This window comes from Stenella coeruleoalba (assembly GCF_951394435.1).
Source record: "Stenella coeruleoalba genome assembly, chromosome: 14".
In the NCBI taxonomy this organism is placed as follows: domain Eukaryota; kingdom Metazoa; phylum Chordata; class Mammalia; order Artiodactyla; family Delphinidae; genus Stenella; species Stenella coeruleoalba.
Window position 1 is genome coordinate 4,857,233 of NC_137160.1, and position 16,203 is coordinate 4,873,435.

At 41.8% G+C, this 16,203-nt stretch overlaps 1 protein-coding gene across 5 annotated transcripts in view; it reads left to right on the forward strand.

The window, feature by feature from the left end:
* Positions 1-9,236: 9,236 nt before the first annotated feature.
* Positions 9,237-16,203, forward strand: part of CYB5A (cytochrome b5 type A) — a 45,414-nt gene continuing 38,447 nt past the window's right edge. For all 5 annotated transcript variants that reach the window (XR_013831416.1, XR_013831417.1, XR_013831418.1 and 2 more), the window contains exon 1: positions 9,237-9,505. Coding sequence is in view for 2 of the 5 variants with exons in the window: in XM_079943411.1 (XP_079799537.1) it covers positions 9,377-9,505 (129 nt within the window). In the remaining 3 variants the exon portion in view is untranslated. The remainder of the gene's footprint in view (positions 9,506-16,203) is intronic.

Here is a 16,203-nt window from a genome sequence, read left to right on the forward strand (position 1 = left end):
CAGTCGGCCATATAGTACTGTACTGTAATAGGTTTATAATACTCTTCACACAAATAATACATAAAACAAAAAATAAAGAAAACATTTAAAATCTTACAGTACAGTACCTTGAAATGTACAGTAGTATAGTACAGCAGCTGGCATACAGGGGCTGGCATCGAGTGAACAGACAAGAAGTTACTGACTGGAGGAGGGAGGGGAGGTGGGAGATGGTAGAGCTGAAGGATCGTCAGCAGTAGGAGACGGAGGGCGAGCTGCCATTTCACTCACGCCTGACGTTGATGGCACAGGTTCTGGTTCCTTGCTGGATTTAATTCTGTCTACGTTCTTGGAAAATGATCCAGTGATGTCTGCGTAGTAGCTCTTTTTTTCTCGTCATAGGTGACAGTAATACTGGATTGCATTCTGAATGGCTGTTGCAACCTCCGTTTACCATTCTACGTTTGGGTCCTGTGCCTCAAAAGCTAACATTGCCTCCTCAAATAAAGAAAATCCCCTTGCCTTTTCCTGCGTGGTGAATCTCTTCGGTTCTTCAGTTACTTCTTCCTCTTGTCTCTCTTCGTCCTTTCTCTGAGCTTCCAATTCCATCGGGTCGTCATTAGTAAGCTCCTTGTGTTGCACAGCAGCAGTACCGTACAGTAAAGTACACAAAAGCACAACCACTTGTAGAGGATGCACACACGTAACAATGTACGCCAGACACGTGAACTAACTTACGTGACTGGACACGTGAATGCACGTTCGCATCTTTGAAAGTTCGCAACTTGAAGGTTTGTATGTAGGGGACTTACTGTAGACACTTAGACAGTTTTTCGAATTTTTTTCGAAAATGACCACCTTTATATACCTACCACCCAGATCTAAAGATAGAACATTACCTGTATCCAGGAAGTACTCCTCATGTCCTCTCCCAGCCACTTACCCACTTCCTCTAGGGTAACTACTGTCCCAACTGCTAATACCATACATTAATTTTGCTTGCTTTGAAAAGTTAATGGAATCATACAACACAAACTCTTATATTCATAAGATTCATCCATATTGTTGAGGGCAGCAGTATTTTATTCATTTTCATTGCTGGATAGAGTTCCATTGTGTGTATATATTTATCCTTCCTGAGGTTGAAGGACAATTTGAGTGCTTCCAGTTTAGAATTATTATGAAGAATGCTGCTAAGACCATTCTTGTTCTTTTGTTTTGTATTTCCTTCTATTCAATATGGATGAATTTTTGAAACATAATTTTGAATGGAGAAGAAAGTTCCAGAAGACTACATACAGTATAATCCTATTTTTATAAAGCTCAATAGTTCTCCAGGAAAGCTGAATAAATTGTTTGTTGATATATCCATATGTGCAAAACTAATTTTTTTAATAGGCAAGGACATCATGAACACAATTCAGGATAATAATGATTTTGGGGAGGCAGAAGAATGGGATATGGGAGGAGCCCACTGTTCCCAAGTCAAGTGAAGGGTTCATTGGTGTTCATTTATGGTACTATGCTTCAAAATATATATGCACATCCATTTATATGTATAAAACATTACATCATAATTTTTAATTAACAAAAAACCACAGAATGTTATAGGGCCAGCAAGAATTTTCATCCAGGGAAAAATTTTCCTCACAGGATACATTTTGATGACAAGCTTGTGGGCAAGCTTATTCAATTTTCCAAGTATATGAGTTACTTAAGTTTCCCTTTATCTCACTCACAGGCATTCAAAATGGGAAGGAATGCTCTTAAGGATTCCACCCACTAGTTACCTGTATGTATCTTTTATAAAGATTAAGATTCTTGCATTGTGTTAAATCATGTTTAAACCGTTAGGACATGCAAAGATTAGACCATACTTTGTGGGTAGCCAAGTACCACATGAAAATGAAGGTCATTTCTCAGAAGAACCACCTGGGGAAGAGTCAGATCTTTAGACTGGAAACTGGAACTAAGATGACAAGACCTAGATTGGGCGTTACGGCTGGGTTCAGCATGCACCTTGGACTGGAATTCGAAGAACTGGGATGTCTGAGATTGTATTTATGGGTAGAGTATAATCATCTGCCCTCAAACATACAGAGGGAGACTGGGACTTAGAAGGAAGGGCCCCTACAAAGGGTCCTCACTGGGTGTGCGCCTCACAGTCACCTGAGATTTGACAATCAGACAGACTTTTTGAATTGGCATCACTGCTTCATTTATTAAAGGTGAATGAACTATGTCAGGCTCTCATAGTGGAAAATTCTTTTAGGTTATCCTTTAGCAAAGTTCATTTGAATATTCTGGCTCTGCTGTAAGAAGGCAAAGAAAGGGCTCTTTATCCACACTTGTGCTAGAGTGTCAAGGAGAGTAGCGTAGTGGTAGGCGGTGGAGAGTGGTATCAGTAATCAGTGAGGGAATCAGGGAAGGAAGGGTATGGAGGGATGCAGTTGCATACCTAGAAAGAAGAAACTTTTACTTCCTTCTAGCGTCAGCCTTAGAGGTCCTAGATGGTATTTTTCTTTAGGTAGGGAGCTGTGTTTCTGATATGGGACTCCCAGCTTTCGAGAACTCCACTGCCCTCTCCATCATTCATGTTACTTGTACACTTACGTGGCTGCATTGAGCACCTTGGACTGGTGTTAGGTCCACACGCTCATTCATTTTAAACTATTTTCATGCTGCTGTTGCTGCATTTAGCTTCTTTTCCCCACTTTCCTAAACTGGGGAAGAAATAAAACAGTTTTACTTTTTGTAGTGTTACCAAGCCAGGTTTGTTTGACATGCAAGCCAAACGCTGAGACCCTGAGGTTTGCAGCAGACAAAGGGTTTATTCTCAAGGCCACCAAGTGAGGAGATGGGAGAACTAATCTCAAATCCACTTCCCCAAAGGCAAGGGACTTGGGATATTTATGGAATAAAGCTGGGGTGTCAGGAGCACGGGGAGTGTGAGGAAAGGTAATTAGAGACAAGAAAAAGGTGAGGTAATCATCGTTGTGCAGCTAAGCTACAGGCTTCTTGGGACACGTGCTCAGAAAATGGTGGCATTAGCATGTTCTGAGGGTGGAGTTTTTGGCCTGACGTGAGACATTTTCGCCATCTTAACCAGTCTTAACTGTCTGGAGCTTGAACTGGACACAGCTGACTCCAAGTTCCCAATAAACAACTTGGGCAAACATCTCTTATTATTTGGGCTGTGTGACACTTGGAGTACATGCAAGTTTTTGTAAAGACAGTTAAAGCAAGCTTGGTCAGCAAGGGCAAGTTACAGGTATAATGGATCTAACTGATGATTACCCACCCCACCCCCATTTCAGTAGGTGTCCTGGGAAAAGTTAAAAACTTGGCTAATACTCTTGCTAGTGTCAGATAAATGAATCCACATTTCTCAGTATGATTATAGTGTAATTATGATTTTTCCAAGTACTCACATGCCATCTCCTATATCACATTTATACCCTTATTCATTCAAAAACATTTATGGAGCACGTGCTGAGTGCCGGGCACTGTGCTAGGTTCTGAAGATACAGATGTGACTAACCATTCCTGTCTTTTAGGAACTCTTGGTCCAGTGAGAAAGACAGACATGTTGACCGATGATGTAGTGAGTGCATGATAGCCATGATTGGGGAATAAAGGAGCAGAGAGGGTGCTACTTGGAGGGGAAGGGTGTGGTCAGCTCATGCTTCCTCCACAGTTGACTCCTAAGCTGAGTCAAAAAGGATCCTGAGTCCTTGGCCAGGATAAAGTAAGTAGGAGAAAGGAGGTAAGGAGAGTAAGAGGTAAACTTAAGGTAAGAGGCAAAGGACAGGGCTTGAGCAAGGGTATGGAAGTGAGGAAAGAATGCAGTGTGTTGGAGATCTAAAAATAGCTCACTGTTCCTAGGCTATAACGCTTGAGGGGGAAATGACAAAGGATGAAGCTAGAGACAGAGACAGATTTTGAATGACCTTGGATGTTCTGGTAAGGAATTTGAACTTTAGTTATTGGGAAACATTGGAATGTCTTAGGCAAATAATGATATGATCAGATTTTAATTATGGATCCATTACTCATGGAAGATGGGTCTGAGGAGTTCAAGACTAGAGGCAAAAAGCCTGTTAGGAAGTTATTGTAAGCAGATAGGCAGGTAATCATGAAAGGCAAATCTGGGGCAGTGGTAGTAGGGATAAAGAGGAGAGACTGACCTGCATGATTCCCAAGCTTCTGACTTGGGTGACCTGATGATGATAACACTATCAGCTGTATTTCATAGAACTGTCTAGAACCCTGAAGGCTTTACAGAGTTAAATAGGATATCTGGAACTTTCCTTATCTATACCATTTTACTCTTGTTCTGTTTACTTGTGCTGGAAACAAAAAGATTTTTAAAAAGAAGTTTAATATTGCAACCATGTACAATCAAACATCTAATCTTTTTATTTACCTGCTCCTACTTAAAGATGGACATACAAGGAAAATGTGCCTAAGACCGTATTTACAATAAGATGTCCTACATATAATTAACTTGTCTTTGTCTGAAGTTACTAAGTTGCCTTACCTCAGCAATGAACTTAAGACCTTTGTATTGACTTTGTGATCAGGTATCTATTATTTTCTGCTCATTTCTGCCTTTGCTATTCAACTGATTAGAGATTATCAACTGACATTCTGGTGTGTTATAAATATGCATGGATTAAAAAAACTTCAAGACATAAATGCTTTATTTAAGATGAATGAAAATTTTAAAAATTTAGAAAATTTTGGATCTTATTGCTAATAGATGGGGAATTGTTTGGAAATCAACTAAATAGGGTATACATACTAGAGATACAGATATTTTTAGAAGGGAAAAGTTAACCTATGCTAACATATTTAAAAGACATGGATTTAATACAAATTATCCATGTAGATAATTTGGAGTCCATCTTTTAAGAGTGCCCATTTGTTAAGAGGGAACCTGCTCTCTATGGTTATGACAAATATAATGATTTGTCAATGGGAAGGAAAGAGCTGATGAAGTGTTTCTTGTGTATTAGTGGCAGAAAGAATTAGAAAAGGAATAAAAAATGTAATAACGTTTGCTTATTTGTGCTTTATGGTAAAAGACTGAGTGCTTTCTACAGTATATTTTACCTGAGGAACTTTAGGAGTAGAGTTGGTTTTCTAAATGTTTATTAAAATTTCTTTGCTGGAGGGGAGGTCAGGAAGAGTTAAATTCTTATGTTCCTTTAATTTCTCAGGTTTGTTTGTTTCTAACTTTGCCTAAATTTACTTCACCTTGGAGCACCTTCCACGTAGGATGTTTCCTTATACCTGTGTTTTAGAATAAGGAAGTCTTGATCGATAATAGCACTTGCTAAAATCTGTTGATTGCTTTCTATGTGCCAGACCCTGTGCTAAGCATTTTATAAGCAGTGGTTTAGATGAGTTAACTGATTAGGTCATAGTCATGCATTTGATAAGTTACTAATCCAGGGATAAGACCAGGTCACTGGCACCAAAGTTTTGTTTTAATCACTTATGGAGTTATTTGGAACTGGGACTGAAATCTGAATCAGTCTTGACATTGGATTATAGAGGTAGCCATGCACTCAAGAGACTCATTGCTCTGCCAGAGTCACGGGGAGGTTCAGCAGACCTGGGAACTGTTAGGAAAATAGTATACATAATCTGGTTTACTTTTTTTTTTTAATATTTATTTATTTGGCTACGTTGGCCCTTAGTTGCGGCACGCGGGATTTTCATTGAGGCATGCAGGATCTTTTGTTGTGGCACTAGGGCTTCTCTCTAGTTGTGGCATGTGGGTTTTTCTCTCTCTAGTTGTGGCGCAAGGGCTTAGTTGCCCCGTGGCATGTGGGATCTTAGTTCCCCGACCACGGATTGAACCTGCATCCCCTGCATTGGAAGGTGGAGTCTTTACCACTGGACCACCAGGGAAGTCCCTGGTTTACTATTTTTAAAGCATTTAAGAAAGTTATAACACTAAATGCATGCATTTGGAAAGAGGAAAAGTCTCAATTCAATAATCTAAACTCTCACCCCAAGAGACTAGGACAAAAAAAAAAAAAGAAAGAAACCCAAAGCAAGCAGAAAGAAGGACTCAATAAAGAGCAGAAATCAGTGATATTTTAAAAAAAAAAGGAAAAACAGTAGAGAAAATCAGAGACAGAAAGCTAGCTCTTTGAAAAAATCAATAAAACTGACAAACTTCTAGCAAGGCTGACAACAATAACAACAAGAAGAGTGGTCAAATTACTACTACCAGGAATTAAACAGAGGGTATCACTGCAGACATTGCAGACATCAAAAGATAATAAGGGACAACTATGAACAACTCTATACATAGATTTGACAATTAAGATGAAGTGGACCAATTCCTCGAAAAGTACAGACTACCACAATTCACCCAGTATGAAACAGATCTGAATAGTCTTATAACTGTTATGGAAATTAAACTCATAGTTTAAAACTTCCTGAAAAATACATCTGCCAGCCCATATGATTTCACTGGAGAATTCTATCAAGTTTTTAAAGAAGAGTAACACCAATTCTACACGTTCTCTTCCAGAAAAATAGAAGAAAAGGGAATACTTCACAACTCATTCTGTGAAGCCAGTATTACTCTGATAGCCAAGCCAGACAAATACAATGCATAAAATGAAAACTACACACCAATATCTCTCATAAATATGGATAGGAAATCTCTTAACAAAATATAATTCAGCAATACATAAAAATTACGTATCTTTTCAGCAGGTGGTGTTGGGAAAGCTGGACAGCCGCATGTAAAGCAATGCAGTTAGAATACTCCCTCACACCATACACAAAAGTGAACTCAAAATGGCTTAAAGACTTGAATATAAACCATGACATTATAAACCTCCTAGAAGGGAGCATAGGCAAAACATTCTCTGACATAAATTGTAGCAATGTTTTCTTAGGTTAGTCTCCCAAGGCAACAGAAATAAAAGCAAAAATAAACAAATGGGACCTAATCAAACTTATAAACTTTTGCATAGCAAAGGAAACCATAAATAAAATGAAAAGACAACCCACAGAATGGGAGAAAATATTTGCAAACAATGTGACCAGCAAGGGATTAATTTCCAAAGTATACAAACAGCTCATACAACTCAATAACAAAAAAGCAAACAACCCAATCAAAAAATGGGCAGAAGACCTAAATAGATATTTCTGCAACATAGAGATGGATAATAAGCACATGAAAAGATGCTTAACATTTCTAATTATTAGAGAAATGCAAATCAAAACTACAATGAGCTATCACCTCACACAGGTCAGAAACAATACAAATAAGTCTACAAATAATAAATGCTGGAGACGGTGTGGAGAAAATGGAACCCTCCTACACCATGGGAATGTAAATTGATGCAGCCATTATGGAGAACAGTATGGAGGTTCCTTAAAAAAACTAGAGTTACCATATGATCTTGTAGTCCTGCTGGGCATATATCCAGAGAAAACTCTAATTCAAAAAGAGACATACACCCCAATCAATATTCATAGCAGCACTATTTACAATAGCCAAGACATGGAATCAACCTAAATGTCCATTGACAGATGAATGAATAAAGAAGATGTGGTATATGTGTATATATGTACACTCACACATATGTACAGTGGAATACTACTCAGCTGTAAAATAGAATGAAATTATGACACAGCAATATGGATGGACCTAGAGATTAACATACTAAATGAAGTCAGAGAAAGACAAATATCATCTATATATGGACTCTAAAATATGATACAAATGAACATATTTACAAAACAGAAGCAGACTCACAGACATAGAAAACAAATTTATGGTTACCAAAGGGGAAAGGGGGTGGGATAAATTAGGAGTTTGGGATTAGCAGATACAAACTATATATATATAAAATAGATAAACAACAGAGTCCTACTGTATAACACAGGGAACTATATTCAATATCTTGTAATACACTATAACAGAAAAGAATATGAAAAACATATATATGTATGTATAACTGAATCACTTTGCTGTACATCAGAAACTAACACAACATTGTATATTAACTATACTTCAGTTTTTTAAAAAAGCAAATAAAAAAATTATACATCGTAAGCAAGTGGGGTTTATTTCAGAGATGCAAAGCTAGTGCAGTATTTGAAAATCAATGTATTCCATCATATGAAAAGGCTAAAGACTATTTGGAATGTTTGGAAAAATGTCTTCCATGGCCTTGCATTCCTATGGAAGAGGTAAGCAGGGGGACAGGAAGCTAACATTCATCAGCAACTAGTGTGGAAGAACTGTGCTTAGTTTATGGGAGGATGACCTACATGTGTAACCTATTGTGTAGTTCTTTTTGGAATTAAATACCATTGCCGAAAAAGACCTTAATAAATATCAGACGACTTTTTAATATGCTGGAATTCTCTCCCCCGCCTTTTTAAAATAGAACATTTGTAAATCTTCCTATCGGTGCCCAGCTGGGGAGGTACTGTTCCAGACTCTATTCCAAGAGCAATCAATTATTTAGGATTTACCTTAAACAATATACTGTTGAGAATAGACAGGAGACACTAATACAAGTACTCGCCTAGTCAGGGTCAACAGCGAATAACTTCAGAGCGACATATGTCCTACGCACATTAGGACGTTTTTGCTTTTATAGAACAATTTCCCTGGGTTTGTTTATCCTGTGAGAATGGGGCAGTTCTGGGGCAGTTCTGGGGATGGGTCGGGAAATTACAGAGCACTGTTCTGGGCAACACACTTGTTTTGTCGACGCTACATGAGGTAGCTGCGTCTTTTACCGTCCACGAGGCTCGTTTACATCTCCTCTCACACTAACAGTCCACCTCGACACTCGCAGCGGAACGACTTTGTTACAAATTAACGCCCAGCTCTGCCTGATCTGACCTGATTGGGAAATCGCGGCGATTTTGATGTGGGGTCGCTGCCCTACACAAGATGGACTCTGCGCCCGCCCCGTCGGACCCTCCCTCGTCGGCCACCTCGCCTTGTCCGCCACGAACACCCACACCCGAGGGCTCAAGCCTTGGCGCCCGATCTCCGCTCCACCGCCTTCTGCGCAGACACGAAGGGAGCCCCGCCCTCCGCGTGCTCGTACAGCTGTGACTGTGAAGGGCACCTTCTGCAGCCAATCAACACTCGCGAACTGGGCGCGGCCCGTTGGAGTTGGTGGAGTGTCGGCCGAGGGCGGGATCCTTGAGTGACACGAATTTTGGCCAATCATCGGAGGCCTTGCTTCGGCCTCCCCCCCACCCCCACCCCAGTGCCTGCCTCCCTGCCCAGGCGCTGAGTAGCGCCGTGGGGAATGTCCCGGGGTAAGTTAGCGGAGACGCCGGTTGAACTCCGCCCGGCTGCGCTGCTAGTTTTAGGGCCTGAGGCTCGCCGCGTTCCGAAATGGCAGAGGAGTCCGACAAAGCCGTGAAGTACTATACCCTGGAAGAGATCCAGAAGCACAACCACAGCAAGAGCACCTGGTTGATCCTGCATTACAAGGTGTACGATTTGACCAAATTTTTGGAGGAGGTGAGTTGGTGGAGGCAGGATGCCGACTGGAGTTTGGGGGTTCCCTGTCGAGACTTGTCGTTCGCAGCGTGGTGGGATTGACCTGCCCGCCTCTATGTGCGCACCTGAGTGTGTGAACCAGTGCGTGCGCACCCGGCTTTGCACACCTGGGAGCTGCTCCCCGCGTCTGCATACTTGTGTGTGCACCCCCTGAGTCTGTACACCTGGGAGCGGACCCCGAGTTTGTACACCTGAGGCTGCGCGCCCGCGTGTTCACACCTGGAGGTGCATAAGCCACTGCCGCGACCAGGTGAACCAATTTAGCAGCCCTTGTAGGGCAGAAACTGTCTCCTGAGACCCTTCGCGGGCATGTAGGAGAGCACCACTTCGCACTTCGTGGGAAACAAAATCTCATCTGGAGCTGTCTTCCTAAGAGAGAGCGCAACTACGGAAGGATTTTTGAAGATCCTTTTTATCCTTGAGTGTGCATAGACCAGGTCTTCATCTAGGACAGGGGTCGTCCCACTTATTATTCCTGGAGTGGATTCCTAATTGGAGCCGGTTGGAGACCACCCACCTTGAGAGCTGTGGGATCCCACAAGAGGGGACCTTGAGTTCGGAGGTCCAGGTGTGGTCTGCGCCGGCTCTCCCCCTGGCATCCACAAGCCCACCCCACCATCCACGCCCACCCACCCGCTGTTCACCTAGAGGGCGCCCAGTGATATTTAAGGTATCCAGTGACGACTTCGGTGAGGTACAGTAGTCGACTCCTGCGAGTGAGCGTGGGGGTATGTGTGTGGCTTTGATGAGGAGCAAGGGGGAGGGACAGAGAAGTGAAAAATGCCAGTGCGACTTCATCCTTAAGCAGCTTTGGGAATTGTAAAGTAACTTTGCTTAACTTTGAGGAAAACATTTCTTTGATGAGATTCTTTGCGTTGATTATAATTTTTGCAATAAATTCTAAGGAGTTTTTCTTTGCTGCCTCTGGCTGTGTTATATCACTGTGGTGGAGTTTCAGTCATAAATCTTCATGTAACACTTACTCTCCTTCATTTCCCCAGACAATAGACAGGAATGCTTAGTGATGGGAATTTTCTACATAGTTTGTGAGGAAAATGAAGATAGAGGCCTGGTCTGAGCTGGATCACAATTTATATCAAAGGACATTGGTTTTGTAGAGAATGTTTTAAAAAAAAAATTTTTTAAAGATTGAAGTTGATGGTTATTAGTAAGATATATTACTGTTAAATTGTCCTCAGGTGATGTGCCAGAAGATAAAATAGTGTCCTGATCTGGTTAAGAGTGGTTTATAGTAGGGGGTCAGATCTGATCTGTCCTGTTCCTTCTGCTGAGCTACAGAGCTTATTTGCTATTAGAGATTCTTGAACTAGTAATCCTGCATCATAAGGTCAGGTCTAATTGATACCAGATGTCTGCTTAAAACTGTTCCTTCCCCCTTCCCATGGTATATGTAATTGTAGAATTTTAAGATCCATTGTGTGCTTTCTTTATTTGTGTCTATAAAAAAGAATAGCATTTATAAAATAATAGAATATTTTATGTTATGAAGCTTTGCCATTTTTTTCTTTCTTTTTTGTGGGGGTCTGTCCTATTCATTGTGTTGTACAGGGGGCCTCCATGGTCTCCCCCCACCAGATGCCAGTATCACACCCTCCCCCCGTTGTGACAACCAAAAATGTCTCCAACTATTACCAAATGTCCCCTTGGGGACAACAAAGTCACTGCTAGTCAAGAATCACTGCCCTAAGATATATTTTGCATAACTTTTATGGATACATTTCTCAGGAGATAAGGAAGAGAAGATGATTAAGCTTTACTAAAAACCATTTACATTTCATTCTTATGAGGCAGAAAAGGAATTGCACAAGGTTTTCTAAGCGAAAGGGGAAGAGATGCAAACCAGCTGTTCAATGGGTGAATTAGCTGACAGCAAATTCCTTTATTTTTCACTCAGTTTTCAATACTCTTTCTTTAAAAGTAGCTTGGGGAGAACATCTCTCAAGAAAAATGGGATGAGTCGAGTTTATCACTAATATTTGATAACTAATACTTATAGCAAGATAACTCAAAACTACTGTTTATAGTGAGATACATAAAAACAAGTTTACAGCGGTTCCTATAAACTAAACTTTTCTTAATTGCTTCTTGGTAGAAACTCCCCAGAATAGCCTATCTGTGACACCACTGCTCTCTGGTACTCACTCACGCCCTTCCTTTTGATCAGTGATCCTGTATCTGCTGAGTTCTTATAGTGGAGACTGTGGAACTCGAGAGGAAGAGATATCAGTTCTATTCTCCGAAGTTTCCGTTTGAGGAAGCAGGAATAACACAGAAAACAATGCATGGGCAGGGATTACACACAAAGCTGTGCTGTATCAGCCAGAGTCTAGTTCAGCGGTGGGGAGTGGACCCGGCGTGGCCGTGTGAGGCGTCAGGCATCAACTCTGGTGAGTAGGGCCTAACATCGGCGGTGACAGACCGGCTCCCAGAGCTGGTCTGGATTAAGGTAGAACAGGACAGTGGCTGACATTGTGAAATGGGACCGATCAGAAGGATGAAGGTATGCAGCGAGGAGGAGGCTCCTGCAGCCTGTTCTAGCTGGTCATCGGCGGTGCCAGCCTTCCCAGAGCATCTGATTCTACTTTTAGGGGACATATGTTCTATTTACTGTTTTCACTGTCTGTTTTCACTTTTTGTGACCATCTCTGATTAATGCAGTGTCCTAGGCTTTGGCTTCCTGCCCCAGCTTAGCCATCCTAGGATTCCCTGCCAGTGGCTTACTGCATCTTCAACATCTCCTTCACAGACCTGCAGGGCGCTCTGCCAGAATTTTCACTTCCTCCTAGATTCCTCCTGTTCCGTTGTTAGGGCAGTGCTATTTATCTCATCCCTTCTCTTGAAACAGAGAAAGGAGCCCAGAAGATATGTTTCTCCCCCCTTGCCCTGCCCCCTTTCTTCCATCATTTAAAAGCTCCAGAAATTCATGAAGGCTTTGCGTGGTAACTAAAGAAGATTCTACTTTCCCTAACTTACCCAAATATGAAAGAAGTTTTTTGTTTGTTTTTTGCCTTCCTACCTCTAAATAGTGAACTTTCATTATGGGCTAGGTCTCCGTATATATCATAGATCTATATGCATGTCTGTATTCATGTTGAGACAGTATATACTGTGATGGATGGAAGGGGGTCCTAGTCTGTGCCTACGCTCTCTATGCCTCATATGCCTTATTTAACGTAAAATGGGAGGATGACAATAGTGCCAACTTTGAGGGGTTATGATAAGAAACAAAATAATGCTGGTTAAACATATAACACAATGGCAGGTGTATGGTCTTCACAGTAAATGCAAACTCCTATACCTGTACAGGTCAGCATGGGGTGTGGCTTTCTTTCTGTAGCACCATATGCAGCTGAGTGCTAACATGAGATTTTAGGTGAAGGTGAAAATCTGGCAGGTGATGTTGAAACAGGAGAGCATTATAAAAATTATACCTTCTGGGCAAGAACACAAGTGAAGTTTCTAAGTTGTGCAGTGAGCTCCATCTCCTGAAATAATAGCCTTATAAAGCTGTTTTGTTTTCCAGAGAAGGGTAGACACCTGAGAGGGAAGATTGGCTCCTTATTACTGGCAATCTCAATAGCAGCAGGTGTTCAGTTACTATCTGATACTGATCTATGAGATTATGAGCCTTGTTGCCTACATATTTTTTGAAAATTTATTTATTTTATTTATTTATTTTTGGCTGCGTTGGGTCTTTGTTGCTGTGCGCGGGCTTTCTCTAGTTGTGGCAAGCGGGGGCTACTCTTCATTGCGCTGTGCGGGCTTCTCATTGCGGTGGCTTCTCTTGTTGTGGAGCACGGGCTCTAGGCGCGTGGGCTTCAGTAGTTGTGGCATGTGGGCTCAGTAGTTGTGGCTCGTGGGCTCTAGAGTGCAGGCTCACTAATTGTGGCGCACGGGCTTAGTTGCCCTCTGGCATGTGGGATCTTCCCGGACCAGGGATCGAACCTGTTTCCCCTGCATTGGAAGGCGGATTCTTAACCACTGTGCCACCAGGGAAGTCCCTGCCTACGTATTTTGAAGTAGGTGGGTTTTGTTTTTCAATTCTGAGTTATAGTTTTTGAACTTATATTTGTGAATTTGAGTCTTGTCATTTCTGATTATATCATTAGCAGGGTTAACGACTGTAGAACTTTGAATGAAAATGCAGGCATTTGGGGCCAGGGAGAAAAATGGTTTGCTTTTCCCTTTCTGTGAGTTGGGCAGTAGCATTTATTCAGGTCTTATGAGTGCTGTGGAACATGAGAAGAAAATATCACATAATTGATGGCAGTAATATTAACTTGCTTTCAGTTCAAGTCTTTACATGTTTAATTTGTGAAATAGACACCTTCCTGAAAAATACTATAAAGCATAATATTTTGTGTCAAGTTGTCCTCCTTTACATGATCAAAATGGAAACTTGTTTCTGTAGAACTTTTTCTGGTGATCTTGGGATTCTGATGCTCTGTGTCTGCATCTTAGATGTTCTTTAACAGCATTCTGCCTTACAAAGCTGTTGGCTTCTGACTCACTTTTGCCTTTTGAGTCTTAGGCAGTATTCTCTGTAGCAGGTTTTGTTTTAAGGACTTACTTTTTGTTGTTTTCCTTGAACATGGCTGCCTGCTTTGCAGAGACGAGTGGTTCCAAGCCTGGGGGACCTCAGTGCCCTGGGGAGCCAGGAGGAGAGTGTGGGTGCTTGAAACTCAGTGTCCTTAATTTTGAAAAACACAGAGGACCCTACATCTTTACTGTTGGTAGGACTGTCATATTTAGTGCTAAAATCCCAAGTGCCTTTGTTTTTTTCAAGGAAGTTTGATAATATCCTGAATCTTATACTACTATAAAGCTGCAGTTGCAAATATGTCTTTGATGAGTGTGAAATGGAAAAGTTATTATTATTTAACATACATAGTTTGGTAAATAAACCTCAGAAAATATGAAATCCATAGGAGGAAAATGTAAAGGGATCCTTGGTGGTAAAGGTGGTTCAGGCATCTTGGGTAAATAGCCATCAGAGCCTCATCTCACAATGGTGAATGTGAGAATTTATATGTTGAAAAAATCCAGGAGCTGTGAGCACATTTAAAGTTGTGACACTGGATGAGATGGCCGAGGGAAAGTGGAAAACACTAACTCTGTGACTAGGGCAGGGGACCTAAGATAACTAGTACAGCTTTAAAAGAAAACAGACATCCAGTTGGTACACAGCTGCTGTTATTTGCTTTGAGATTTCCCCCCAACCCCCATATCCAGGATTCTCCATAGGAACCAGGGAGAAAGTAAAGGGAAGTTGTGAAAGAATAAAAAGAAAACCTTTGGAAGGTCAAAGGGCTAAAATGTGCTTTTCTTTCCATCTGCTGTCGTTTTACTGTGTTGCCTTCTAGAAGGTGGAGAAAACAGCCATTCCAGTTGCCCATGGGGAGTTTTTAAGTAGAGAAAGTTCTGAAGGAGTCTTCAAGGATGCCATTTGTTCCTAACACAGATGACATCTGCATGATTTTAAGAATCTGTATTATTTCATTCAAGAAAGAGATTGTTGGGCATGCGTGCAGAGGTTAAATGTTGTTTTCTAAAGGCCTCTTAAATAACTGGCCTGGAAGGGCTTGTTCTGAATGGAAATCTGATGAGGTTACTGCTCTGATGAAATCCTTCTGTGGATTTAGCTAATCCCCTGCCCTCTCCTTCCCACCCCCTCGCTGATTTCGGTCCTGCCCTCTGAGCTGTGGGTGGTACTGTGTTTGCTTGTCTGCCAAAGTCCCCGTCTCACTTACACGTGGTTCCTGGGGGCCTCAGGAAGGGTCTCTCCCTCCTTCCTTCACACCGTCGTCCGTCTTCACCTTCCTTTCTTGTGGCCCTAGTTGTTAAACTGTCTTCCTCTTCAGAGCCCCTTTCCTAACATAGTCTTCAGGATTTCAGTGGTTCCATCACATTGGTTGTTGATTTATGAGTTTTCAGTTCAGGTAATGTATATTGTTATTGTGTTAAAGAATGTGATTTCTAGAAGAACATAAAAAACTTCATTTTGTAGAAACAGACTGTCATTTCTCTGCTTAGTCCCTTTCCATGGCTTCCCAATGCATTTAGAATAAAATGCCACCTCTCTCCCGGTGTAACAAACTCTGCGTGATCTGGCCCCTTCCTTCCTCTCCCACCTCAGCTGGTAACACTGTTGCCTTGCCCTCCACACCTTTCTGTGTCCCTAACAAGTCAGGCTTGTTTCTGCCTTAAGACCTTTGTGCAGTTTTCCTTCTGCTTGGTGTGCCCTCCTTTCACCACCCTCTTCAGGTCGCCGCCCAATGTCTTCTACCAGAAAGGGGGATGTTCTGTCTCATCCTGCAGTGTCGGAGGCCCCGGGGCCCAGTGTTTTCCACTTTCCCTCAGCCGTCTCATCCAGTGTCACAACTTTAAATGTGCTGACAGCTCCTGGATTTCTATCGCCAGGTCACAAAGGTGTCTCTCCTACACTCAGGATTCTCGTATCCGCAACTCACTTCGCATCTCCACTCAGATCTCTAACATGCCTCTCAGACACAACGTGTTGAAGACTGAACTGACCTTCCCTCACACATCTTGCTGCCACCTTCCGTATCTCAGTGATGACACTTCCATCCATTTGCTCAGGTCGAAAACCCTGGGGTCATGTCTGATCCTTCTGTCTC